The sequence below is a fragment of the Gadus macrocephalus genome, chromosome 1, assembly GCF_031168955.1.
Source record: "Gadus macrocephalus chromosome 1, ASM3116895v1".
Taxonomy (NCBI): domain Eukaryota; kingdom Metazoa; phylum Chordata; class Actinopteri; order Gadiformes; family Gadidae; genus Gadus; species Gadus macrocephalus.
The window spans coordinates 2,626,262-2,652,732 of record NC_082382.1 but is presented as its reverse complement, the minus strand read 5'-3'; the positions used below and the strand labels follow the sequence as shown (position 1 = coordinate 2,652,732).

Genomic DNA, 26,471 nt, shown 5'->3' with positions numbered 1-26,471 from the left:
AATCCCTCCGCATCACACCGGTCAGAACAGCCCTGCAGCTGGCTCACAGCAGGGGGGTGGGGGGTCCTGTCTGGAGCTGCAGCTCAGATACCTGGGAAGAACCCGTCAAGCTCCACCTGTATGCAGAGCCGCTCGGGCCCCTGGGCCCTGGAGAACTGCTGGCTCCTCACCAGGACTGGAGTCCTACCTGCGACCTGCGACCTGGCCTGGGCATGGTGGGGGGACTCATGCTCACCGAAGGCCTGCAAGTAGGTGAGAGAGAGAGAGAGAGAGGGTGAGGAGAGAGAGAGAGAGAGAGAGAGAGAGAGAGAGAGAGAGAGAGAGAGAGAGAGAGAGAGAGAGAGAGAGAGAGAGAGAGAGAGGAGAGAGAGAGAGAGAGAGAGAGAGAGAAGAGAGAGAGAGAGAGAGAGAGAGAGAGAGAGAGATGATGTCATGCATGCCATTGTGTGCTATGAGGGGCGAAGTGAAGTACGAATGTCTCTATAATATCCATCACAAAATCATGCTAATCAAATGAGGCTCATGACCTAAGTGTCCACATGTTTTAGCCCCTCTGTGAGGCTTCATGGTCCCCCTTCATGGTCCATATTTAAAAAAGATAGGATAGGCCAAGCTCTTTCTCAGTAACATTTCCCCCTGTATGTCGTCCCTGGCTATCTGCTCAGTTACGCTTCATGCCCACTGCACCGTCAGTCAAAGGACATGGGAAGGCGTGGCTGACGGATGGGGGAGTAGTCTTTGCAGAGGCATCCGTCAGCCAATCAAATCGCTTCGCCGGGTTCTTCCCGCTTTTTCCTGCTTGTTGCGAGGCAAGATGACCCGCTTTCCCGCTTTCCAGTATCGTCAGAGCCCGAGTCGCGTCACAGTGCTTAAATTTGCATACGTGATCTGATTGGATGACGGATCCGTCGCTGCCGAAAAAGTTGAACATTTTTAAACTTTTTGACGGAGCCGAAGGCTCCAACGGAACGGACGGATCCACAATGCATTGCGCGTCCGTCCCCATTCAAAGTCAATGGGGATCAGTCAACGGACGGAGGTAGTGGGCACGAGGTGTTAGGCCCCGTCCACACGAGGCGATTTCATGGCGAAACCGCAAAGGTCTTGTACGGTTCGGCCTTCCGTCCACCCTCGGAGGTGGTTTCAAATCTACCCGGTTTCGTTTTGGATTCGTGTGGTCGCCTGAAACCGACTGAAACCGTAAACCATGACGTCATCACCCCACCCCTCGACCCTCTAGCCAATGACTGTTAAGCCCGCGGAGTCTCAGAACTCACAACAAAAAAGATGATGGCGGACTACAGGCTTGTAATCGTTCTGCAGCAGACCATGTCCCTTGTTGGGTTGCTAAGCCATTATTTATTGAGACTGTTGACTGACCGTTTGCTTGTGTTGTTAGTGGTTCGGGGGGCAGCCTTTATGCGCATGCTCGCCTCTTCTTCTTATTTAATTTTCTTCTGCATTTCTGTAGCAGAAGCAGCGCCCCTTATGGGCCTGGCATGTGTACTACAGCATTTCTACAGATCTACCCGGTTTCGCTTGACTCCGTCTTTACGGAGATACTTAGATCCTTAGACAACACGGTGGTGCTGAGATGAGCCATTCATTAGATAAGAAGCGGGTTCAGCAATGACTCCATCACATTGGGTTTTGTTACCTAATGGGAGTCGAATGATTTGTTTGTTTTAGTAAGTGTGTGTGTGTGCGCGTGTGTGTGTGTGTGTGTGTGTGTGTGTGTGTGTGTGTGTGTGTGTGTGTGTGTGTGTGTGTGTGTGTGTGTGTGTGTGTGTGTGTGTGTGTGTGTGTGTGTGTGTGTGTGTGTGTGTGTGCGTGCGTGCGTGCGTGCGTGCGTGCGTGCGTGCGTGTGTGTGATCAGCACAGGGAGGTGTTCCAGCAGATCACGGAGGTGTCCGTCTTGGTTCCGGCCTCCGTGGGACTGAAGGGGAACCTTGAGATGACCCTGGCCTCCAGACTGTCTACGGTTGTGAGTGGAACACAGCTTTGGCTAATCCTTCACCCACACTACCATGGGGAAGCTATCTCAGTATCTTCGAAGGTTACTCGGCTCGACATCTAGTGTGTTGTTGTCCATGGTTCAAATGAGACCAAACACACAAACACAATAATGCACGGCGACACAATACCAAACATATGATTTTTTGCATTTTGACAAATGAAGCCAAGAAAGATGTCTCTAATGGAAAACATGCTATTTCAAATGTCTCTATTCTTATATCTCTACTCAATTTATTTATGTTGCTCATATAACTTCTGCTGAATTAATGCTATGGATCATCTTCATCCGAGAGTCCATGCCATACTTAATGTTTAGGGGATCAGCATCCGTCTTGTCAATGAAAGTGGGATCCATGCTGATCTTCTCTTCGACGGTCAATAGCGGCTTATACTGCGTTCCAATGTGTCTTTATGGGCCTCCTATAGGCCAACACAGGGCCGATGGACGACCCTGGGCAGCAGTGGGCGATGGGGTGGTGTAGCAATGTTAACCCTCATGTTAAGGCTCAATTACACCATGTAAACCACTCTACATGGTATCAAAATACACTGACACATGGCTCGTTATATTCTACCCTACATATGCTGCAAGAGCACCAGCTATGGGACTCTACCTGAATAAAAATCACATGCTTTCTACTTACTTATAATTACTACATGATCATATCTTAACTACCAACACATAGCTCTCTAATTGACTTCACTCTGTTGTAAAATACTGTAAGTTCATTTCTTAATGTTCAAGCTACTGTCGGAAACACTCCAGAGCTTTGTCTTTAATGTAATTTTTAAGAAAAGTCCTAGCTATTCGTCAGCCATTACTGAGCTACTGTGACAATCTCTGAGTTTACCGCACCTGACTTTGTACAAGCCAATCACCTTTTAGACCAATCGCAATCTCTACCGGTTTATTCTGCTCACTACTCAATCTTCATAACTCTCCATTCCTCACTACAGCAGCGGTCATTCATGGTAATGAGGATAAATGCTCATATTGCAAAGATCACTACGTAGAATGCACAGTGGTAACGACAATATGGACCTGTGAAATCCATTCATCCATCCCCTCATCGTCCATGGAGCTCTGACTCTCTGATATCAATCAAGTCCCAATCAAACCGTTTATAAAGTAAATTAGGAAGCAGGACCGAGGTGGGAGAACTGGGGAGGGATTCGGTCTCTGATAGGAGGGAGAGAGGTATGAACTATGATTCTGAGAGCTATGAACTATGATTCTGAGAGCTATGAACTATGATTCTGAGGGTTTTAACTACGATTCTGAGAGCAATTAGTTATGATTCTCAGAGCTATGAAGGATGATTCTGGATGTCCTGGGAACTTTAAAATAGAAATGATAAATATATAAATAGATGTGATTTGAACAGTGCGCTGACCTGGTGACCTGCTGGTGTGGTTAAAGGCACCCAGTGCAACTTTATGTAAACATTCAATGAAAAATAAACATTCAATTTCTAGTCTTTTTTACACGTAGTAAGTTTCAATAACTCCATACCATTACATATCGACATTCAAGGAGCAAAGATGAGACGTCGTTGTGTGGTGAGAACTGATAGAAAATCGTAAACAACAACAATCGCCGGTGGGGAGAAGCCATTTTTCCATTGACTGGAAGCCTGCTTTATTTATTGTAGGTTACAAAAAATAAAGAAAATGGCGGCATTGTTGTTGTTTACGATTTTGTATCAGTTCTCACCACACAACGACGTCTCATCTTTGCTGCTTAAATGTCGGTATGTAATGGTATGGAGTTATTGAAACTTACTACGTGTAAAAAAGACTAGAAATTGAATGTTTATTTTTAAGCCTCGAAAGTTGCACTGGGTGCCTTTAAGAAGGGCTGGTGATGGTGGGGTTTCAATTCTACTGGAATTTGTTATGAAGGGCTGGTTATGGTCGCCGTGATCGTGGGGTCCAGGAAGTTGGGGGTCAACCCGGACAACCTGGCCATGTCCATCGCAGCGAGCCTGAGTGACCTCATCACCTTGTCACTGCTCGCTGCCATCAGCAGCTTCCTGTTCCACCACAGAGGTAAGAGGTCCCCCTCTCCCTGATAACACCTCTTAGTTCAATGCTGCTATAATACACTGTAGTACATTAAAAAGTCCTGTAGTGGATTCAGAAAGATCACAGAAACTTACACAAGAAGAGGGCTGCAAAGTGAGATTTTGATATTTCCATACATTTACTTATTGAACACTCTAGACCCCGATCTTATTGAAACATTAGAACTTTGGTTAAGGTTTATATTAGCATCACACTAGTGCCCAGCGATGACCTGTGTCTCTCCCCTGTTGGCGCTGTCTCTGCGTTGTGACTCTGTGGTTTTGGTCCATAAACCAAGAGTCCAAGAGTATTATTCTCTGACTGTGGCTGTGTTGCCATCCCAGACCTGTGGTTCCTGCCCCCTGCGGTTGGCCACTACTTCCTGCTCCTCATACCCCTCTGGGTCTCCGTCACCCGATGCTCCCCACCAATCAGAGGTGCTGCAATCGGGCCTAGTGGGCATGGCCCTCAGCAGGTACCCACAATGCACCTCTTCACCGACACACCAACCAGGATTTCACCACCTGACTTCTCATTGAAATGTTGACCTGTGAATCAACAACTTGCTCAAAAGTTGAACATTAAAAAAATGTATGCATGTGTGTATGTGTGTTTGTGTTTGTGTGCATTTGTGTGTGTGTGTGTGCATTTATGTGTGTTTTTGTGTGTGTGTTTGTGTTATATTACTCTGTGTCTCTAGCATCGGCGGTCTGATTCTCGACAGAACAGTGAGTGATCCCAACTTTGAAGGTATGGCGATCTTTACACCAATGATCAACGGTAAGCCAGGTTCATTGTAGGCTAGTGGGTAATAAAGTGCACATGGGTTTTTCAGACACTTGGTGTTGCAATAAAGAGAAAAGGCCTCCCTCAGTCGTATTGAGCTCCTGGACTTACAAGGAAGAGTGTCATTTCATGCTTTTTCGACTTTTCCCTTGGCTTTAGACTTTGTGCATGTAGGGCTATACATGTTTTATGTATACATAAACAGAGAAATCAAAGTCTGAGCCAGGGGAAGTATTCACGCCCACCGAATACGCCCCTCCATAAGTGCCTGAAACAGCTTGTTTGCTCAAACTTTACTTCAGTAATAGTGCGATTTCAGACTGTGCAGTGGGGGCTGAGGTGCAAAAGTCCTGCCTCCCGGCTATCAGCAATGTTTACAAGTTTTCGTGGTTTTGAATCTGCCAACCAATGCGCAAAAGTGTTTCAGCAATCACAGACTGGGCTGCTCGGGAGGGGGACTTAAAGGGGACATAATATACCACCAGGTGTGAGTGTGATTAGTTAAATCACATTCACACCTGGTGTATATATGTATAATATGTCCCCTTTAAAGTGACATGATAGGAAACAGACATTTTTGAAAGATGCTGAAATTTGTTCGGCAGAAATGAACAGTGTGAGAATGATAGGGAATATTTTTTCTTTTATAGTAGTTCACCCAAATGCAATTATTAACCATAAAAAAGCATGATATGGGATCTTTAAAGTTTGTGTGCAGCCTTTCTGTCTGAAGGTGGACAGATTTCTTATAGTTGGTCTCTTTTTGGGGTTCATGTTGAGAGTCTTCTATGGATGAGGGGGCAGTCACTGCCTGTGTCTCCAGAAGCAGGGTCTACTGTGGCGTGTTTCCCTCCCCACAATGAGCCATCCAAATTAGAGCGGCCAATAATAATGGGCCTGAGTTCAAGCGCACGCCTGTGGAGAATGTAAACTAAGCAGGCCCCTTCAGGGTCTTGCTTAGCCTGGGCACAATGCAGGACTGCAGCACAGGAAGTCTATTTGCATTATATTCAGCGCAGCGCTCACTGCTGAAACACCCATGATTTACCCTCCTGTCTTTAAGGCTTGTAAAAATCTCCAAACCTCTGACCAATGAATACACTGGTGCAAGGTTAAATTGCACCAGTTTTTATGAACATTTTATGAGGACAGAGATTATTGGATTTTTTGCCTATTAATTTACTTTCATACTTCATGTTTTCCCATTTTAACCAAAAGATAATCCAGACCAGTTAAACAGACGGCTGGAAGATCAATGATGTCCTGGGGCCGTATTCACAAAGGATTTTAGGGCTTAAAGTAGGTCCTAACTGGCGAATTTAGGAGTAACTCCTAAAAATAATGGGCGTGTCACTCTTAAATTTAGGACTCCTAACTTTTTTCACTAAGAGCAATTCACTAAGTATTTTAGGACTAAAAGTAGCACCTAAGTCTAGGAGAGCTTAAAAGTCCTCAAGAGGACTCCTAACTCAGTAAGACCTATTCACAAAGAATCGTAAATGCCTGCGAGACGAAATGTTAGGGTATTAAACTTGTTGTGGAGTTAATCGCAATGCAATAACATCCCCGACTAACAGGAATAATCCGATTAGTCCCGAAAAAAAATGTTTGGCCACACTACGTTATTTAGCAACAGGTGAAATGCAACTTTTCAATGCCGACGATTTAAAAAATATCGCAACCATCAGTCAGCCGTGCCATAAACTTTCCTTTGGACATTCAACAATTACACAGGATCAAAGCCAACTTCATGGCAATTGCAGGTATGCCCGGTGTGGTCGGTGCTATTGACGGGACGCACATAAAAATAATTGCGCCATCAAAAGACGAGGACGTGTTCGTCAATAGGAAAAAAAGTGCATTCCATCAACACGCAGGTTGTTTTTGATGCAAATTTTAACATAGCCTACTGGATGTTGTTGCAAAGTGGCCTGGATCTTCAGCTACCCATGATTCGCGCATTTTAATGGAGAGCGGTCTGAGGCAGCTTTTTGAGATGTACCAGTTGGGTGTCACTTGCTGGGAGACAGTGACTATCAATGCAAGACGTGGCTCTAGACACCCTCAATCCACAACCGGGAGCGCAGTTAAAGTATAACATGTAAGTGATTACGCATATTACGCTTAGTCCTACGTGTAAAACACATCGTATTGGCTCTTTGACGCCTTTTATTTGTTGAATCCATATTTATTATTGTTTACTGATTTCTTCCATATATGCTAGAGCACACAAACATACACGAAATGTTGTGGAGAGAGGAATTGGGCAGATGAAACGTCGGTTCATGTCCTCCACGGCGAAATACGCCTCACCCCAGAGAGGGCAAGCACAGTCATTACTGTAGGCTATGTGCCATTCTACACAACCTCTGCAAGCGGAGGAACATTCCACAGCCAGACGATGATGATGATGATGATGGCGATCAACATGACAATGAATTTGGCCGTGTGGAACCGAGTGGACTGGCATTTAGGGATCACTTTGCAAACACATTTTAGGTAAACACCTTGGCGCAAATCAGTCAACACTTGTGTAGTTCATAACATTTCTTTTCTTTTAAATGTTACGTATTTTTATTGTTTGCTTTCTCTCTCTCTCTTGAACGTGCAGGCTACAACGTCATTATCGTGGTCTGCACAAAATTGTCATCATGCGTGTATTCTGCTAACTGCACTATAACTACTTAATAGGGATTCATTTCTAGCCTAGGCTATTTCCTTGTTTTTCGGTGATTCAGTGGGCTCGTCTGAACAACCAATCACCGAACTGACTGCTTCTAAACTCGTGCACGAGAATTGACGTAATCCATAGCAACGGCGCGTCACTCTTAGTTCACTCCTTGTGATTTATCCTTAGTAAGAGTAGGTCTCAGCGGCTTTGTGAATAACTTTTAAAAAAAAACTCCTACGTAAAATGTTTTAGCGATAGTTAGGAGCACTCCTAGCGGTAAGATAAAATGCTTTGTGAATACGGCCCCTGATCAGTTAATAGCTCAGTGACCAGTTCAAAGTCAGCTGGAGGCTTATGGTGCGTTCCAGAGCCCATCCAAACCAGTGGGACGTGGGACTTATCCTACCTCCAACTAAGAAAAGTGCACTGGAATGCCTGTCGAAGTGGACCATCCCACCGTCGAAGTGGATTGAGCTCTGGGGAGGGGGCCGCTGATGTTCTTTCTGTTCTGCTATGTTAACTGCAGGGTGAACTCCAGGTCGGGCAGGTTCCTGCCGTTTCTGGTGGGGCCGGGTCACCTGCTGTTCCTTTACACCACCCGTCTCTTCCAAGGGGGCCACGCCACCCTCACCCCTGCCTTCACCCTCTGGTCCCTGGGGGCTCCACTCCCCCAGGTCAGACCTTCATCCTCTGGTCCCTGGGGGCCCCCCTCCTCCAGGTCAGACCTTCACCCTCGGGTCCCTGGGGGCCCCCCTCCTCCAGGTCAGACCTTCACTCTCTGGTCCCTGGGGGCCCCCCTCCTCCAGGTCAGACCTTCATCCTCTGGTCCCTGGAGGCCCCCCGCCTCCAGGTCAGACCTTCACCCTCTGGTCCCTGGGGGCCCCCTCCTCCAGGTCAGACCTTCACCCTCTGGTCCCTGGGGGCCCCCTCCTCTAGGTCAGCCCAAAGCTGCGTTCGGGATTCGTCCCAAGCTAGTACAAAAGGGCCCAACTTTGTCAGAAGATGAACCGTCATCCTCCATGTGCGGAATTTGAGCTGAATCATAACAGAACCCAGATCTCTTTCAACATAAGCACGACTATACACACTCCAAAGTAAAAACCAAACGGTTAAAATTATGATTTTATATTGCATACTACCTTCTACAATATATTAGACTCTAGCTAACTTGCCAGTTTGACCTTGGATTGGCGATCTTAAGAGGCCCTCATTAATCAACATGAATCCTAAGCAGCAGTAGCAGGAGCCTGTAGTCAGTGAGAGGGATCGGACGGCTAAGTATGGGGTGCATTCCATTTCACCCACTGGCAGAGGCCTATAACTACCCCGCAGGACACAGACGTTATGCACAGCACTATGTATTTTTCTTCAAGCTCATTTTCTTTAAATACATCTTCAGCGGCACTCCAAATTAGAGGGATGGCCCCGTGGTATGACTATCTTTAGCTCTTGTGAGTTAGAACAGACGTTTACTTTGAAAGAGGATGATTTGTGCATTGGCTGACGTAGCTATGTGTTGGAGGTTCTTCCAATGACCCAGGTGGTGCTGCTGCTCTACAGGGCCGACCTGATGGTGCGCTGGATGTGGAGCCGCAGGGTGGTCCCTGATTCCTCCTCCATCCCATACCTGACCACCCTGGGGTAGGCCTGCACGATTGGGGGAAATGAATCAAGATTTTTTAGCTTAGGTATCAGGATTTGATGTCACGATTTTTTTAGTACCAAAAATAGTTTTTTGGCACCTCTAGCACGTTGCGTTTCATATGGCCCTTTATTTTATTGATTAAAGTGCAGTATCAAAAAACGGTTTAATGATTTATTTTGTACATATAGCAGCAGATTGTCTTTAATTGCTGGCCTTTTATAACTACTGAACCAACTCTACACACCTGTAAATTAAGGCTTACATTATTTAAAAAATAAAATAAAATAAAATATAAAAATCGAATCCACAGAGGTCTGAATCGAGAACACGATCTTATAACGATTCATCGTGCAGGCCTACCCTGGGGCACCTCCTGGGGACATGCCTGCTGGCTCTGAGCCTCAGGCTTGCCCCAGGACCCAGGACCAGGGCTCTGATGGGTGACTGGGGTGTGGGTGGCGGGCGGGTTGGCCCCTGAGACTCTACTGCTGACGCTCCTCCATTGGCTCGGCCCCTCAGCGGGCCAGGAGCAGACAGTGCAGCACAGAGACGTGGCATGGGGGACTTCAGGAGGCGTGAGGGACCAACTGTAGGAGATACTACGGCACAAACACACGGTGTCCAAGCTCTTGTTTTCGCTCGATGTACTCACACTTTGACCTCAGCGTGTCTGATCACTCACTTCTGTCAACAGCCGGTAAACTGACCTGACGGTCAAAGGGAAACAACCTCCAGACCGGGCAGACAGTGATCCTGCCATCCTGGTGTCATATTACCCTGGTATACAGAGCTATAATGGTGATCCTGGTGTCATGTTACCCTGGTATACATTAGGGCTGGCCCGAATTATTCGAATACTGAAATACTTAAATCAGTATTCGGAACTTCGTTTTTTTTCACATACGTGACGTTACCAGAGCGAGGGAGGCGAAATATAAGCGTTAGCGACACCAAGCAGAGAAGCGAGAGAGGTGGAGGAAGAATAGATATCTTGTTTCCCTTACTTTATAACACAACATTAGCTGGATCTCTGGAGGAAAAGTAATACTTAAAACCTTAACTTGTTTAGTTAGTTTGTTTACGTTCGCTGTACAGCGCCGCGCCAATCAACTGTGACTGGCTTGCTGCAGAGCGTGAGCGTCTTGCGAATACCCGGTCAATATAATGGATATAATATGGACACATAAGACAATCAATATTCGGTATTTGTTATGGATTTATTGTACAAATTCCCTAAAAAGATGCACGTTCCAGGATGAATTGAAAAGCTCCCGTAAGGGCTGAGATGGCAGAGAACAACTGATTTGGAACGGAGCAACAGCTGTTCGCTTTCACGGGGGAAAACTATAAGGAACTTCAACCTACTTAGGCCTACTAATTAAGGTTCAAAAGCTATTAAATCTTCAACAAAATATGCAGATACTGTCAAAATCGGTTCCAGGGAGTATATAGGGATTATTAATGTTGTTTTTGATGGTGTTTTTTTCTGGAACGAGTATTCGAATATTCGCTCGGAAAAACCAACGAGTATTCGAAGCCTGAAAAATGGCATTCGGGCCAGCCCTAGTATACATGGCTATACTGGTGATCCTGGCGTCATGTTACCCTGGTATACATGGCTATACTGGTGATCCTGGCGTCATGTTACCCTGGTATACATGGCTATACTGGTGATCCTGGTGTCATGTTACCCTGGTATACATGGCTATACTGGTGATCCTGGTGTCATGTTACCCTCTACGCTGCTAAGGTGATCCTGGTGTCATGATACCCTAGCCTACATGGCTATACTGGTGATCCTGGTGTCATGTTACCTTAGTCTACATGCAATTTTGTTTGGGAAGCTGTTTTGAACGCTTTTTAGATCAATGATTGTACTTAAAAAAATAATAAAGAACTAGGTGGTTTTGACTTACAGACCATGAAGCTGAAGATGTCTCTTGATGGATAATAATTTGTGTTCTGCCTTTAAAGGTCCCATGACATGCCACCAGGTGTTGTGTGATTGGCCCTTACAAATCTGCCCCTTATGACATCACAGGTGGGCGTGTCCACCTAAATGGGTGCTGGATAGATCAGTCTATCCGGCACACATATAAAAGCTAATCACACCACACCTGGTGGCATGTCATTGGACCTTTAAGGATCTCTGCCAGTGTGAATGTTGGCTTATTGCCAGCTTTGGAGAAATCACCATATTTTTTTCCATACTACGAATGTGATTGATCTAAATGTTTTTTCATTGTGTAAACTCAAATCAAAGGTTTAGGCTGGTATAAAACCAACATGAAAGCATAATGAAAACTTTTGAAGGTAATTAAATATAAATCCTGCCAAACGATTGCTAAGTTGTTATCTCCCTTAGTTCCCAAATTTTTTCTCCAAGATTGATTAAATAAACGGTGCGTACCATTTTGCATGAAGGTTTGGAGATGACAGCCAAAGTCCCCAGTGTTGAGTCAGAAGGAGACCAGTTTAGATTTTAAACCCTGTCACAGCAAACTGTTCACCTGATTGGTAATGCCTGATAGTATAAACTTTCATATTGGCAGGTAGTCTGTTTTATTCAAACTATATGAAGTTTTAGGATTTGTAGTTATACAATAGGCTTTAATATGAATATCTGCTAAGATTAGTTGATTAGTATTTTTGTGAGGTTATTGCAACTATAGTATTAGTTACTACTACCCCTGTAATAATTCTGTAATAATGCTTATTCACCCGGTAACTAATGTTAATGAATGGTAAATATTGTATCCTTTTTGTAAAGTGTATCCCTACATTAACATGTTTCATGAAATCGTATCCCAAAGATAATAAGCATAATATAACTTAAAAGATGCGATCAGCAATTGTTGCTCCCCCACTATGTTTTAAGTCAGCTGTTTTTTGATTGAGTCTCACTGTCCTCAAGCCGTCTGCTCTATAGCAGTGAACAGTAGAAACATGAGACTTAATCAAAACACAGTTGAAAGCGGACAGAACAAAAAATATAAAATCAGCAAATCTCTATGTATTTAATGTGTTTTGTTTGAATAAAAGCTTTTATCAACGTGGTGTAGGATATGTGTAGTACTGTTGAGAACTGGGTTACTGTTTGAGTCATGTTCCGGTCCGAGCTCACAGAAGGCCTTCATGCTGATTCTCTCTCCACAGGACTGAAATAGTCCCTCGGCTTCAGCTTGGAGCCATTCCAGCTCCCACACGTCCTGGTGATGTTCCCTAATCCCGACATAGTGACCACTACACGGTGCACTATTTTGGGATAAGTGTATGAGGAATTTGGTCACTAATTATGTGCCGGCAGTCCATTGGAGTTATGTGTATTGATCGCTTCAACAACCATTTAGATGTTCCACTTTTGGTGAACCCTGTGACCGCCTAAAGTAGCGCACTATATAGGAGACTCCTTAAAGCAGTGCACTATATAAGAGAAACCTTAAAGTAGTGCACTATAAAGGAGACTCATTAAAGCAGTGCACTATATAAGAGAAACCTTAAAGTAGTGCACTATATAGGAGACTCCTTAAAGTAGTGCACTATATAGTAGACTCCTTAAAGTAGTGCACTATATTGGAGACCTCCTTAAAGTAGTGCACTATATTGGAGACTCCTTAAAGTAGTGCACTATATAGTAGACTCCTTAAAGTAGTGCACTATATTGGAGACTCCTTAAAGTAGTGCACTATTGTCACGACCCCACTGGATATTCAAAACAGCTCTCTGTCTAGGCAGGAGTCGAGTGGTAACAAACCACAGCTGGCAGGCAACTAGCTTCCGGCCACGTGTGCAGTGACTCACCTGGGTTCCTGGCAAGCTCTGGTCCTTCTCTCTTGTTGAGGGATAGCCCAAGCGTTGGGGTAAACGGTAGCCTGTCTCGTTGGGTTATTGTTTGACATATAACATAGACGAACACTTGACACACATACACGACAAAGGAGTGGTCACGTTCCCTGTAGGAATCCCTAATCCTGGTACTGTCCTTGTATAAGGGCGAATAGGTTTTACAAAGTCTTATGGTTTCTGAGTGCCACCAAGTCTGGGGGCCCTCTTGAATCCCTCAGGTGACCATAATCAAGGCCAATCAAGGGAGCCACTCCCACAGTTAGCACGACAACCAGTTACCACCAGCTTAACATTAGCCACCAGTAGGATCGTGACACTATATAGGAGACACCCTAAAGTAGTGCACTATATAAGAGAATCCTTAAGGTAGTGTAGTAATAGGAGACACCCTAAAGTAGTGCAGTGCAACACATTGGAACAGAGCACCTGACCAGCAGTCCTTGCTTTGGGCGGGGGAGGGGTAAAAAGTAATTTAATAAGTCATTTGAACACATTTTGAGATTGTGCTCAGGATCAAACTACACATTGTAGTATAGACTGTTTAAGTCTTACATGTGGCGTCTCCTTACAAATGACCATCCGTTATGTAACTCCAATGTATTTATTATGTATTACATGTAACTATCATTAAATGTAATGAAGTGACTGACTAGACTGGTGTTTGAATAAGATCACCATTTGACAGCACAGTGGAGGACTTCCTGTGGATGTAGCCCAGTGTTCCCTTACGTCCCCTCGTCCCTTCAGACCCCGCGGACGATGGCAGGTGGAGAGATGGGTGGAGGTGAAGAGTGGGTCCATTCATATCGTGACATATCACTCTTTAATCCACAGACACTTAACAACAACTGCTTCAACATGTTTTTTTGCAGACTCTGCCTATTTTTGGTTGGACTTTCTTCACCAGAGCCAGAAATATTGTAATAAATAAAAGAGAAAGTGTCATTGTTGCAAAGGTCCGTACAGTACATGGCTGAACTGGTCCCAGTTCCACACGTTGGTTTCTTTGAGTAAAGGCCCATCATCGAAGGCACATTGTTTAAAAACATTCATCTTCTAAATGTTATATAAATAGGACCATTAACCAATGTTCCTCTTGTTGCCTGGAAATGACATTTCAGCCTTGTTTGAAAACAGCAGAATTAAAGTTTTTCATGAAATTATGTGTCTAGCATACACACGTACAGTAGACAATCATGTTATGGCTCAACTTTTAGAGTTAAAAAAAAGAAAGGCTTCAGGCACCCTCTCTCACCATTGTCTTTTTAAGACACATTTTTTGTAAAGATGTTTTTGACTTGTCTGTGACCAGAATGTCACAGACAAGTTCCAGAATCACCGTCCACACACCTGACCTCCGGTACGGTGGCCCTCAGGCCCAAACATCCTCCCTGACCTCAGGGGATCTCTGAGGCCACATGAGGCCCACGACGCCCTCACGTGAACTTGAGGTAGGCGGGCGTGGAGTAGTTGAAGAGCAGGAAGTCCATGCGGTACAGGTTGAACAGCTTCTTCTGGTAGAAGGGGTGGATTTTGTGGAAGAACTGCGCGGCCATGTCTCCCGTAGTGCGGGTGCTCTTGTGGGACGCGGGGAAGGCCACCTGCTGCTCGGCGCCGGCCAGCCGCAGCACGTAGCTGGAGTCCTGCTCCAGCGTCTCGTACTTGCCCACCACGTCGTAGTGGATGAGGCAGGGGTGGCACAGCGAGTGCACCCGCTCCCAGTGCTCGTTGAAGGGCTCCTCGCGCTGCGTGGCCGGATCCACCAGGTAGTACACAAACTCCTCGAAGGACACGTCGTCGCCCGCCTCCAGCGCCTCTGGCCGTGGGTCGGGCCGGTGGCGCCGCACGATCTTGGTGCCATAGCGCTTGTGGAAGGCCTCGTTGTAGCTGCGCGTGAACTTGTTGCGGTAGGCCGACACCAGCCGCTCGAAGGGCTCGCGCACGAACACGAACTTGAGGTAGGAGCGCAGGCGGCGGTTGATCTCGGTGGTGGAGTACTCGGACAGCGTGCGCAGGGTGCCCGCCACGTGGGCCTCATGGGCCGGGATGTCCAGCGGGTCGCGATGCGGACCGGCCGCGCCTGTCAGCACCATCAGCACGCGCTTCCAGTTGGTGCACGCCACCTTGGGCACGTAGCAGTACAGCAGGCCGTGCCGGTCGTCCACCATCACGTGCTTCAGGTCCTCTGGGATCAGCACGCGGCGCTTGCGGGTGTAGGAGCGGCAGGCTTCCTCCAGCAGCTCCCGCCGGCCCTGGTGGGCTGCCTGCACCGAGGACTCCACCTGCAGGGACAGCAGCCACAGTTCACCTCTCATTCATGCAATCGTCTTACATTTAGCGCATTTAGGGGAAACTTTAATCCAGAGCGACCAGAAGTACATTTGTCAGAAGAAAGAAACAACAATATATTGCTGTTGGTACAGTCAGGATGTTCATAGAAGTGCAAAGCACTAACAATCGTTCGGTTACAACAAAGATATCTGGGACGTTGTGTAGCTAAGATGCTACACGATGCTGAGTACTATTTTTTATGTGCAAGGACATACAACATACAATAAGTGCATACACTAACTGCCAGGACTTACAAACATAGACAATAAGTGCTGTTGGATATTTTTAGGACACTAAATGAAACACCATGGGGGGTAAGGGGGGTGGCTATGCAGACTCCAGGTGAACTCTGAACAGGTGAGTCTTTAGTCTCTTGCGGAAGCTGGTGAGCGACTTTGTGGCCGCTTGAGGTATTCTTAGGAAAGTTCTTCATTCAGAACTATAACGGGAATTATTTTCTTGTAACTATAATCGTAACAAGAAAAATTAAAAGGATGCACATTTTTTTGGAGCGGTAACTCTGAATATAGATGGTGTTTCATTAGCAAAAACCAATAGACCAGACCCACACATTGACATCTTACCCGCAAGGGAGGATTGTTTATATAGCCTCCTTCAGAACACAAAGGCTACCAAGTTCTTTAAATGTCTTCACATTTGAAAGACATTTCAAAGGAAAGTCATTTAAAAAGAGAAAATAAATAAATGAATAAGAAGGGAAAATAAATAAATATGCCATTGCCTGCAGACACATCTTTATAATTACATGCCGACATAAGAGCTCAGATGTGGTGGAGGCGCATTCCAGATGGGGAGGTCCACGTGTAGGTGGACCGCTGGAGCAGTGAGCCTGATGAAGAGAGCTCTGGTGGACCCCTGGAGCAGTGAACCTGATGAAGAGAGCTCTGGTGGACCCCTGGAGCAGTGAGCCTGAAGAAGAGAGCTCTGGTGGACCACTGGAGCAGTGAGCCTGATGAAGAGAGCTCTGGTGGACCCCTGGAGCAGTGAGCCTGATGAAGAGAGCTCTGGTGGGCTCAGAACAGTGCTTTACACACCAATGCTTTCCTGAACTTTCTTGGCAAACAGGAAGTCAGTGCAGTGATCCTCACACTGGATGAAGTATGTGCCTTTAAGTCTTGGTTAAAACCTTAGCAGCAACATTCTGGATCAGCTTCAGCTGTTATGGCCTTTTTAGAATGACCTGCAAAAATAAATCATGGATGTTTTTTTCCAAGTCTCTTGGTTCTCATGGTCTTAACATGTCAATTAAAGTCAGAAGTCCATTCCTACACCAATACATCCTCTTTTTGCTGTCTTCAACGATAAGAGATCCTCATCTGTACCGAAAACAATTATTTCAGTTTTGGACAGTCCACCATTGAACGAGCGGTGTTGTTGAAAGCGTTAGATATAGTTGTAGTTGGATGGTAGACCTGTCCTTTAAAAGGATGGCGAGCAAAACTATAGAAACTAAATATACATGTTTTGTTGTTTTGTAGTGCTTGAATACAAAAATATATAGCTGATGGGACTCTGCGTCACATGGGTGTAAACCGGATTTTCCAGTTCCCCCCCCCATCGATACATTTCACGGCCTTCAAGATGCAAACACACATGCACAAACGATCAGGGCGGGCGTTCGCGCATCCTCCAGCAGATCTCCTGGCCAGCTCCAGAACCACAGCTCCCTGGCCCGGGGCAGCCAATTCGCCCTGGCCCCCCGTTGCTATAGTCCGGTCTCTCCAATCTCCGCTGCATGAATTTGGCCCTCAGCAGGACCGACCCTGGATAACCTCACGCCCTCTCTCAGCCTGATCTTACACACACCTTCTGACTCAGCCCAGGAACCTGAAACAGTGAGCTGGCTTTACGCCCAGCTCTGTATGTTGAAGTTCAATGACATCACTGGCTGACAACAAAGAGTTTCATATTGAGGGATTGAAGAACGTTATTTGGATTGACAGCAGCATAATACCTTCTTCTCTAATGATTGGCTCATCAAAGTGTTTGTTACATAGCATTTAATTATCAGATGCAATCTATTTGGACCCTTTTGGAGACATATTGGAAACAAACCAATAGCACTGTTGTTCAATAGAATACTTGACAAGAAGAGAATTAATATGTCAATCAACATTTCAATCATTCAAATGAAGACAGGAAGAGAACAAATAATATATTTAAACACTGTCAGCCTAGATTTGTGTGTAATGGTTGCTGCATAACGAAATCATGTTCATTATTTCAGCTGTGCTGATGTAATCTCGTAACATGTAAGTTGCGTAACATTGTCTGGCACTAAATTCACCTCACCACTTTGTATGTCCACACTGATTCTCGATGTTCTCTGTTAAAATAAGAAATGCAATAATTTTAAATCGCAGTGGTCCAAGTGCAGTCGTAGCAGAAATGAGAGTTGAAATGTGTAATACCTTCATATTATACAAAGCGAAATTGCGAATAGTAAAGAGTTTCCCAGCATGCCCCCTTTAACTTAGTGATTAATTACCCTTTCCCTTCAGCTCCTTCCTCAATCCAACGTCATCCACCAATCAACACGCACCACGCCTCCAGCAAAGAGGAGCTAATTTTTCTTTGATAAAATCAAGAATATAATATAGGTAGGGTCTAAACACTGAATCAAATAAATGTAAATAAATCCAATTCATATTGTTGTTCTTATGCAAGTTTCCCCTGGAAACCCAGAGACCAAAGACCTGAGATATGAAGCCAGCAACGTTATTAACAACAAACATCAGCAGTATCAGCTGCAGAATGAGCTGACAGCGTCTCTGCTCCTTTTGTCTGACACCTCTCCCCCCAGGCGTTACCAAATGGCTCCACTTGAGAGGGTAAAGCAGATCATTTGATTAGTTGACAGACACCTAGGCTCAATCAGCCCCCTCACCAGTTCCTTATTACAAAACAGTGGCAATCTAAAAGCCTTCCTGACTACCAACACCAACACACATCCTCCGCAGGGTTCCACGCAGAGCAGCAGGCAAAGAGAATCGCAAGCGCGGAGAAGGCGACTGAAAACACCAGGCAGGGCGTGCTGGATAACACCAGCTCGGGTAATTGGGCACGGGCCCCATCTGGAGCCGTAATTGGAAACAGCCCCCAGCCAGCTTTTATTACTGGGCTCTGTTGTTGGGCAAACTACACTACTGTGTGTGTGTGTGTGTGTGTGTGTGTGTGTGTGTGTGTGTGTGTGTGTGTGTGTGTGTGTGTGTGTGTGTGTGTGTGTGTGTGTGTGTGTGTGTGTGTGTGTGTGTGTGTGTGTGTGTGTGGTCCTTCTGATGGCCTCCATACATGCAGTCCTGAATGACCAAAGCAACCCTGACTCCGCTGCTGGTAAGCAGCCTGTTAGAAGGACTAGATGAGCTAATGACTGACTGACTGTCCTAAAAATAAGAATCATCGTGTCTGGACAAAAAGTGAACTATAACCTGACTCTTACTTTTATTGAAAGTAAGAGTCAGGTACTTAACACATCTTTCATAAATGGACCTTATTCACCGATCCCAGCGCTGGGTGGTGGACCTGAATGCAGTTCCAACCCCCAGCTAGCCGCGAGCACCAAGATAGAAACAAGATGGCCGCTGGAGGGTAATGATGCATTCCAAGGCAGACTGACCTGGTCGCCGTCATAGAGCGTCTGAAGTGGACTCCTCCTGGATTTCTGCCCGTTGGTCCCTTCAATGGCGGACTCAGAGGCTGAGGAAACAGAGACAGGTCTGTCAGGGACTCCGATAGAGAGCGTCTGTGTGCAGCGAGCTGGAGAAGGGAGATCTGTTACAGCATCAAAGGCCCTCCAAAACGGGTAGGAAGCTAAGAGTTGACCGGTGGATGATGTTGCATCAATAAATGCTATGGTAATTATAGAACTAGATAGTTTCAAGGGATAACTGGACCAGGACACAACGCAAACCTACTATGGATGGTGTGTGTGATAAAATTGCAGTCACAAATAGGTTAGATCCAAGTGTATTGCTAGGATTTAGAATGTGACCAGGTTATATCTTATATTATAAGGTGATATCCAAGTTGACATGGTTAAATCTAGGGTCAAACGGAATACAAGGCTATAGATTAGGCTCTTGATCAACAATATATGTACTAATCTGCTCATTCTTTAGAAGAAAAGTGGGCATATATAGATCATTACTTAATTGCCCTTCATTAAACCAGGCAGCTTCGTTATATTCAGTATGGAGCCTTTATTGTATTATTACATGTTCAAGGTAATAAAGAATTAGGGCATTTCAGTTGTTCAGTTGTTGCAAAACCTAAACAGAGAGTTAAATACATGTGACAATATCTCAAGTGTGTGAAGCAGGGCGTCGGTAGACATAAAGCTCTACTTTGATACTTTTTTAATATGAATTGCATATCAATGCACACATTAAAGGAATATATGTAGTACAATAAGGTTCATTAACTCTCCTTGCTAAGCCCACTGTTACTGTTAGGAAGAAAGAAAAATGTGTAGATGTTCATCTTTGGAAGAATATTTATGGTGCATCATGAACATGCTCAACATGTTTTTAGGCATGAAAGTCATACCATGCATCTGCAAATAATAACACCACGACATAAAACAATGTATAAATATTGAATTAAAAAAAAAGAGTAGTTTAAGAGTTCCTCCTGGTCCAACAACTGGTCTGATTTTGGCTTCATCTTCTGAGCATTAAGCTGTACCGTCTATTTTTCATTCTAGCAATGTAGTCAATCCATTGACCGTGACTCAGCTTACTAAGTTGAATCAAAGAAGCCGAGGGGTGCAGCGATTAACCTCCCTCACTAGGTCAAAATCTTCTAGCACCATATGGGTCATTTCATATCTCGATAACAATACAACATGATATAGTACTGTAGGAGTGAGTGTTTAAGTCAACCTGTTGCACATTGCCCAGCCATAACCACACACACTCTGGAGAGTTCTCCTGCATGGCTACATGGAGTACCAGCCAATTGTCACTGTCTACAAACTTTCACAATAAACCGTCTTTCAACACCACCACCCTGCATCCTGGTCTGGAGGAGGCCAGCAGAAGTCCCCGAGCTGGAGTGTGGAAGCCCCCTAGGCAGAGTCTAACAATGTCAGCTCCCTCCTGGACCCATATGTTCTTATATGGACACAGATGTTTTTGGAAACTTCAAAAATCTTCTTCTAAATAACCACAGGTGCAAAGGGCACCAAATTTGGTACACATAATCTATGGACGTGTCTGATAAAATGTTATCCTGTCAGCCTATATTGATGGTATTGAATCATTTAAGATACATTTAATGTATTTGGTTTGTTGACACACAATCCGCGTTCCTGAATTCAGTTTGACATTCAATATGAACCCTTTTTTGACTTAAGGGAAAAAACGTGTTGAATATCAACACGGTATGGAACCAATATCGAATCAAGGTTTGAGAACTCGAACATAGTCTGCATGGAAAAGCGTCTCAGACACAACAAACAGTATATTATATTGAGTGTTAGGCCTAAACCCCTGTATTGTACAACTTGAGGGACATTAAAATATATTGGGTAAATACCAACTTAATATAACATATGTAATGTAAACAGACAGAACACATTGCTGTTATCATGACTGATATTTGGCGAAGCTTCCATTTGCTTGGTTCGGGTCGCTCCATCCCCAACATCGAACCAGAGAATAGATGGGCGAAGAATACATAAACGTCAGCAGAGTCATCCATCTGGTTTAGGCCACTGTCGCAATCGAAAAGGCAGAACTCATGGTGCCAAAATATTGCCTCAAAACCACCAAAAAATGCACAGGTTTTTTTTTCTTCAGTTTTTCATTTTCCATGCAGCAAATTTTTTGTCAGTTCATTAGGCACAGACCAAAGAGACTAAGTTAGTAAGAGTAATTCCTGAGTGGACCGAGCTGTGGATGAGATGATATTGAAACAACAGCATGGTTGCAGTGAACATTTCCCAAGTAGAAGAGCCCTTTCAGTGTTCCGAAATGTCAACCCCCTGCCCCACACACACTACCACACCCGTCCTAATCTTGCCAGCCTTTCATTAAAATAATGTCTGTTCAGGAAAATGCATCCTATAAAAAGGCCAATGTGTGCTCCTCATTTGCCGGCAACCTTCCGCTGTGCTCTGTGTGGAGGGGGTCTGAGTTGGAGCCCTCCTCGTTTCCCCCACCAACCCCTCACCCTCGCCCACCCTCTCCTGCTCTCTCTCCAGCTCCAGAGAGCTGCCATGCTGGGACACTGTGTCGGAGAGAACCTCTCTCAACAAAGCACCAGATGTGTGTCCTGTTGGTTGTAGATGTGTACTGGCAGCCGGTGGCTGAACCTTCTGTCCTGCTGATCTTTGTTGCGTCTCGGAGTCACTGCGAGTCAAACCTCCTTTCTGACCTTGTCTTTGAAGATTTGGCTTTCAAATACTACAGGAAGGCTTCAATAACTAAATAATTACTACGTAGATTGAATCAAATAGAGCACAGCTGTAAGGCGACATACCAATGCAAGTTGACTTCCCGCCCAGGACTCACTCAAAATGTTTTAACTACAAAAAGTCAAATTTGTTGGCATTCAAACGTAATGGGAGGGCATTACACATCAATGATGTGGGACTAATTGGATCAAGCTAAACCACAAAATGTCCTCCGGCAACGACATCCCACAACGTAACAAGGTTCTAAAAAGGTATTTATATTTGATTACGCTTGTACGATATTACTGAAGTGATGATGTGCTGGCCTCATAAAAATTTGAACTGGAGAATCAGATCTTGTTTGGCCCTCTTACATTTTGACCAGCTGGCTTGGCTGTCAGGAGGTTTCTTTGTTTTTTTGGGGGGTGAGGGACGATGACAGTGAGCACTGAGTGTTGATCTCCAAAGGCTCTGGTTGCTGGGTCGTCATGGCCGGGGAACAGCTGGGTCACTCTGAGCTGTCAGCAGACCCCAGTGGCCGGGATCACGCACCCAGAAAGGGCCACTTAGCGGAACACTCAGACACATGGTGGGTCTGCGCTGTTGCTTTGAGGATCATAGTCGTAAGACTCTCCAAACTGAGAACTCTGAACTGTCTTCACCTGACTATGTTGAAGGCATTACTTTCTTAGCTATCTTTTCTGACACAGAAATCCCAAAGCCGTCTGCCTCTGGGTCAAAAGACATGTCATTTGGATTTCAAGGTAGTTAGCAATAGCAACTTAAGATCTTTCTTGATCCTACGATGTAGGATGTTCTACGATGCCCCGTTTAGGATTAATAACGAAATAATAATAATAATAATAATAATAAAATGGTTCAATCCTTCCTTATGGTCCAGTTCTAACCATGTCCTGAACACAACCATGTCTTAAAATGTTCATAAAACACCAAATATGCTGAGTTCTGTTGATGTTCTGCTCTGCAAAACAATTACATTATATGTTCCTTCCGTGCCCTTGAGTCAAGTCCAGACAAGCGGGGCTGGGGCCAGGGGGGGCGGGAGGAGATAATGACAGCAGCTCATCATCTCTTTATCGCCAAAAATATACCTTGCTATAGGACTGTGCCTGTGGGCTACTTCTGACATCTTTAAAGGAGTGTCTCACATAGTTAGAGAGGTTTGTACATTAAGGTAGGGAGAGGGTTATGTTTCAGGAGTCTCCTGTGACTCTAACGTTGTTAGAGAGGTTTGTACATTAAGGTAGGGAGAGGGCAGAGGCGGAGTGGCCGTCGGGACGATCGGGAGATTTCCCGGTCGGCCGGCCGGCCAGCGAGGTCAGGTGGACCGGCCCACAATTGTGTAGCGGCGTGCAAAGTCAGTTGGACCGGCCCTCTGCAAGCCAAGCATAATTTATTCCCCGTCAAGACGCCGTGAAAATTCCCGAAATAAACAATGTCTCAAGAACATCCAACCAACATTTATACCACTTGCTTACTCTCTATGTCTCATTCATGGTTTTTTTTATATTCTTTTTTTTTTACTTAATTTAATTCTTCATTATTCAGGCGTTACAGAACTATAAATAATAAATAATACGAACTACAGTTTACTTTAATTTGTTTGTTCTTGAATTGACGTAGAATGGAGCAAAGACTCCTGGGATTGGGAAATGCGTTTATCCAATAAACAGTTTGCAGGTCAAGTCCATTTTCGGAAATGTAGGGGGATATATGAGCTGCCCCACGTCTATTGGCATGACCCCTAAAGATACGTCAGACAGTCAGAGAAGGCGAGCAAGTTCGTGGTTGCTTGCTTTTGCTTGTTGTGGCACTCATGGAAGGCAAGAAGAGAAAAGAGAAAGGAGGGGCTGAAAAAAGGCCAGAATAAAGAAGAAGCGGATGCTGGAGGGGGATGCATCTAAGTGCTCAAAAATAACGGATTTATTCCGAAGTCAGGCATTAAAGAGTTGTGCAGGTGAATTGACAGAAAAACAGTTAGCCAGAGCTCCACCATTGACGTTATTGCTAGGCGGGAGCCAATCTGCTAGTCTAATGTGTATGTGCTGGCTGGTATATTTCAGACAAATTAATGGCTTAACTGATCTTTCTCTTTTAATGGATGGAGAATATGTTAACAGATTTGGAACATGTAGTCGTGTCAACACGTTACACCGGTATTACCGAGTATAAACGGTATAAACTTTGAAACTAGGTCATCCGCCATCTTCTCGTCAACTCTCCTCCCATACTCGTTGACAGCGTCTTATAACGTTCTATATATAATAGTATAATATAATTTTATAGATAATATCATGGCCAAAAGCTCTCTGCGCTTCCGGATGGCTGTAGTGCGGGGAGCACTACGGCCATCCGGAGTGCTTTTGTTTACCGGCTTTACCGGTCTTGTAGGAAGCGTGCCAATTCTCGGAGCGCCAATTCTCTTCCGCACAGAGCACAACTGTGGCCTATTTTACACATTTTTATTTTCTTAATTATAATTATATCATTCATTTTTACAGATTTTTTTTTTATTACTGAAAAAAACACACAAAAAAAAACGTTGTTTGCGGGGATGCGGGGGAGGGGAGGGCCGGACCGGGGAGGATTCTCCTGGTGGCTATTAGTGCCCCACTCCGCCCCTGGGAGAGGGTTATAGTTCAGGATTCTCCTATGACTCCAACGTTGTTAGAGAGGTTTTTACATTAAGGTAGGGAGAGGGTTATAGTTCAGGATTCTCCTATGACTCTAACGTTGTAACATTCCGCAGGTGTCCTAGTAACATTCCCCTAGTCAAGCGTCATTTTATGACTCTGGTCTTTTAACGAGGACCAAGAGAGACAAATGGAGAGCCCCAAAGCATCTCTGCTTAATCCGTCGCAAGGAATTGGTGTTGATGTTGCTGCTAACCCTGGAGCTATCACTTTAAAAACCAAGTGACCTTTACCACAGACCAAGCATATGGACTTTTTTTTTTAAAACAGAACAGCAGACACAGCGTTTCTCTGACTGTATTGCCGATTTAGAGTGAAAGAAAATGGAAGATTTGAGAAACACTGTGAGTAACACATGATAAATCCCAGCAATACCAACATCGTAAAGCCACTACATATTGTGCTTAAATGCAGTAACTTGCCTGGAATACAGAAAAATCTGCTCAGAATAGGTTTCTGTGGTGCAGTGAAAAAAAAGACAAAATTAAAAAGCTATGAACATTTATATCATTGAGATGCATAGAGCAATGGGCATTTCCATTAAACTGCCATGTTTGTTTTTCGAATCCAAAAGAAAAGCAGAACTGGTATTGGATATATATCAAGTGGATCTGAAATGTTCTCACAGTAGCCTACTGACTTCATGGGGCCAATGCCATAGCTAGGTATGTCTGAATGAGGCCATTGTGAGCAGCAGAGTGGGACCTGGAAGAGGTGGAAACTGGTCAGAATGAGAGCCAAGATCTACACCAGCTGGAGGTATCAGGCCCCGTGTCCCGTGGCAGGGGGAACTCAAGAGCCAATCCCAAGAGTGATAGTGACATCCAAACAGTTGAAATACACTAATTCATGAACAACAACGCCAAGAGGATTATAAGTGTGGCTGCATTCATTTTGTAGTTCAATTCATGAAGTTGTGAAAGATTTTACTTGAGTTTGCATACTCCTATTAGACTGCCACACATATTTAGATTTAAGTCATGATTCTGCTCATACTTCCATTTGACATGAATTGAAAAGCACATTCATAATTTGGTCATTATACATTGATGTCGTTCGATATAACATTATATACACCACCTGAAGCCTTCATAGTAGGCTATGAAGATGACATGAATGCTGACCGAATGCTGAATGGGACATGGGGGAAATCTCTTACATAAATCACATTCAATGTGTTGTCAACTCACCTTGTTTCAAATTGTTCTGACAATAGAAAATGGCTATGATGAAGCATCCTAAAAACATGGCCAGGACCATTCGGTTCACTTTGGGCTTCTTCATCCTCAATCTCGGCCGACTGCCACCAACCCGTCTGGGATGATCCGTGTGCGGCCGTTCATGCGAGACGAGCCCCCAGCTTCAGTGATCAGATACCTGGGGAACGAGGCTACGCCGAGACCATCGAGGAACACCAAGCCCGGCGGTGAAGTTGTGGTCGGCTTCCTCTCGTCCTGAGGTCCATCCTGGTATAACGCCTTCAGATTGGGGCTCACAGACTCCACCGCATCGCAGACGAAAACACAGCAACCAGCCGGTGGACGCTGATCGGTCGGTTCAGATATTTAGATGCTATCTCCAGACATCGGGAGAGTGTGTAATGCGCTCTGGAGAAGCCGTGCATTAGCTTGGGTGGACCCGGCGACGGGCGTTTCTGACCCTCTGGACGGCCCCCCGTTAACAAAGGGGGGCGGCGGACCCGCGGCGCCCCCCAGCGTCGGCCCGGGGTAGGGCAGAAAATGATTCGACATTTTATTCCATATTAACATTAGCAAATGTTTGACAAATTTAGGAATACGAATAATTTGTTAAAAAAAATGAAAGATATTGAATTGGGTTGAGAATTTTAAATATTGTAAATTCAATCTACATGCTTTAGATTCCCATGTAGGCTACCCTAACGCATGTAACATGGGATCTTATTGATCCTAAGATTGATTCAATTTCTCTTCCATTTCGCAATTTATCTGACTTTCACGAGAA

At 44.9% G+C, this 26,471-nt stretch overlaps 2 protein-coding genes and 1 long non-coding RNA gene across 3 annotated transcripts; 1 reads left to right on the top strand and 2 right to left on the bottom strand.

The window, feature by feature from the left end:
• The first annotated feature begins 3,482 nt into the window (after positions 1–3,482).
• Positions 3,483–9,182, top strand: LOC132459885 (solute carrier family 41 member 1-like). The gene is given in 6 exon segments (XM_060054737.1): positions 3,483–4,065; positions 4,425–4,512; positions 4,514–4,555; positions 4,781–4,860; positions 8,212–8,387; positions 9,078–9,182. Coding segments are annotated over 6 exon segments (630 nt in total). The 5' UTR covers positions 3,483–3,926.
• A 100-nt stretch (positions 9,183–9,282) lies between these two features.
• On the bottom strand, positions 9,283–11,391 carry LOC132465662 (uncharacterized). The gene is made up of 2 exons (XR_009527666.1): positions 10,954–11,391; positions 9,283–10,919 (listed from the first exon to the last, which is right to left on the bottom strand). It is a non-coding gene; the product is annotated as an uncharacterized LOC132465662 (long non-coding RNA).
• Positions 11,392–13,832: 2,441 nt separating this feature from the next.
• Positions 13,833–26,149, bottom strand: LOC132465650 (carbohydrate sulfotransferase 11-like). The gene is made up of 3 exons (XM_060062351.1): positions 25,679–26,149; positions 18,997–19,076; positions 13,833–15,310 (listed from the first exon to the last, which is right to left on the bottom strand). The coding sequence occupies exons 1-3, from the start codon at positions 25,770–25,772 to the stop codon at positions 14,465–14,467; spliced, it is 1,020 nt and encodes a 339-aa protein (XP_059918334.1). The 5' UTR covers positions 25,773–26,149; the 3' UTR covers positions 13,833–14,464.
• Positions 26,150–26,471: the final 322 nt, after the last annotated feature.

Excerpts from the sequence above, each read along its gene's own strand:
- LOC132465650 (XM_060062351.1), bottom strand. The coding sequence starts at position 25,772 with ATGAAGAAGCCCAAAGTGAACCGAATGGTCCTGGCCATGTTTTTAGGA. Across the intron at positions 19,077-25,678 it reads TCAGAACAATTTGAAACAAG|CCTCTGAGTCCGCCATTGAA; the intron begins GTGAGTTGACAA and ends CTGTTTCCTCAG. Across the intron at positions 15,311-18,996 it reads CGCTCTATGACGGCGACCAG|GTGGAGTCCTCGGTGCAGGC; the intron begins GTCAGTCTGCCT and ends CTGTCCCTGCAG.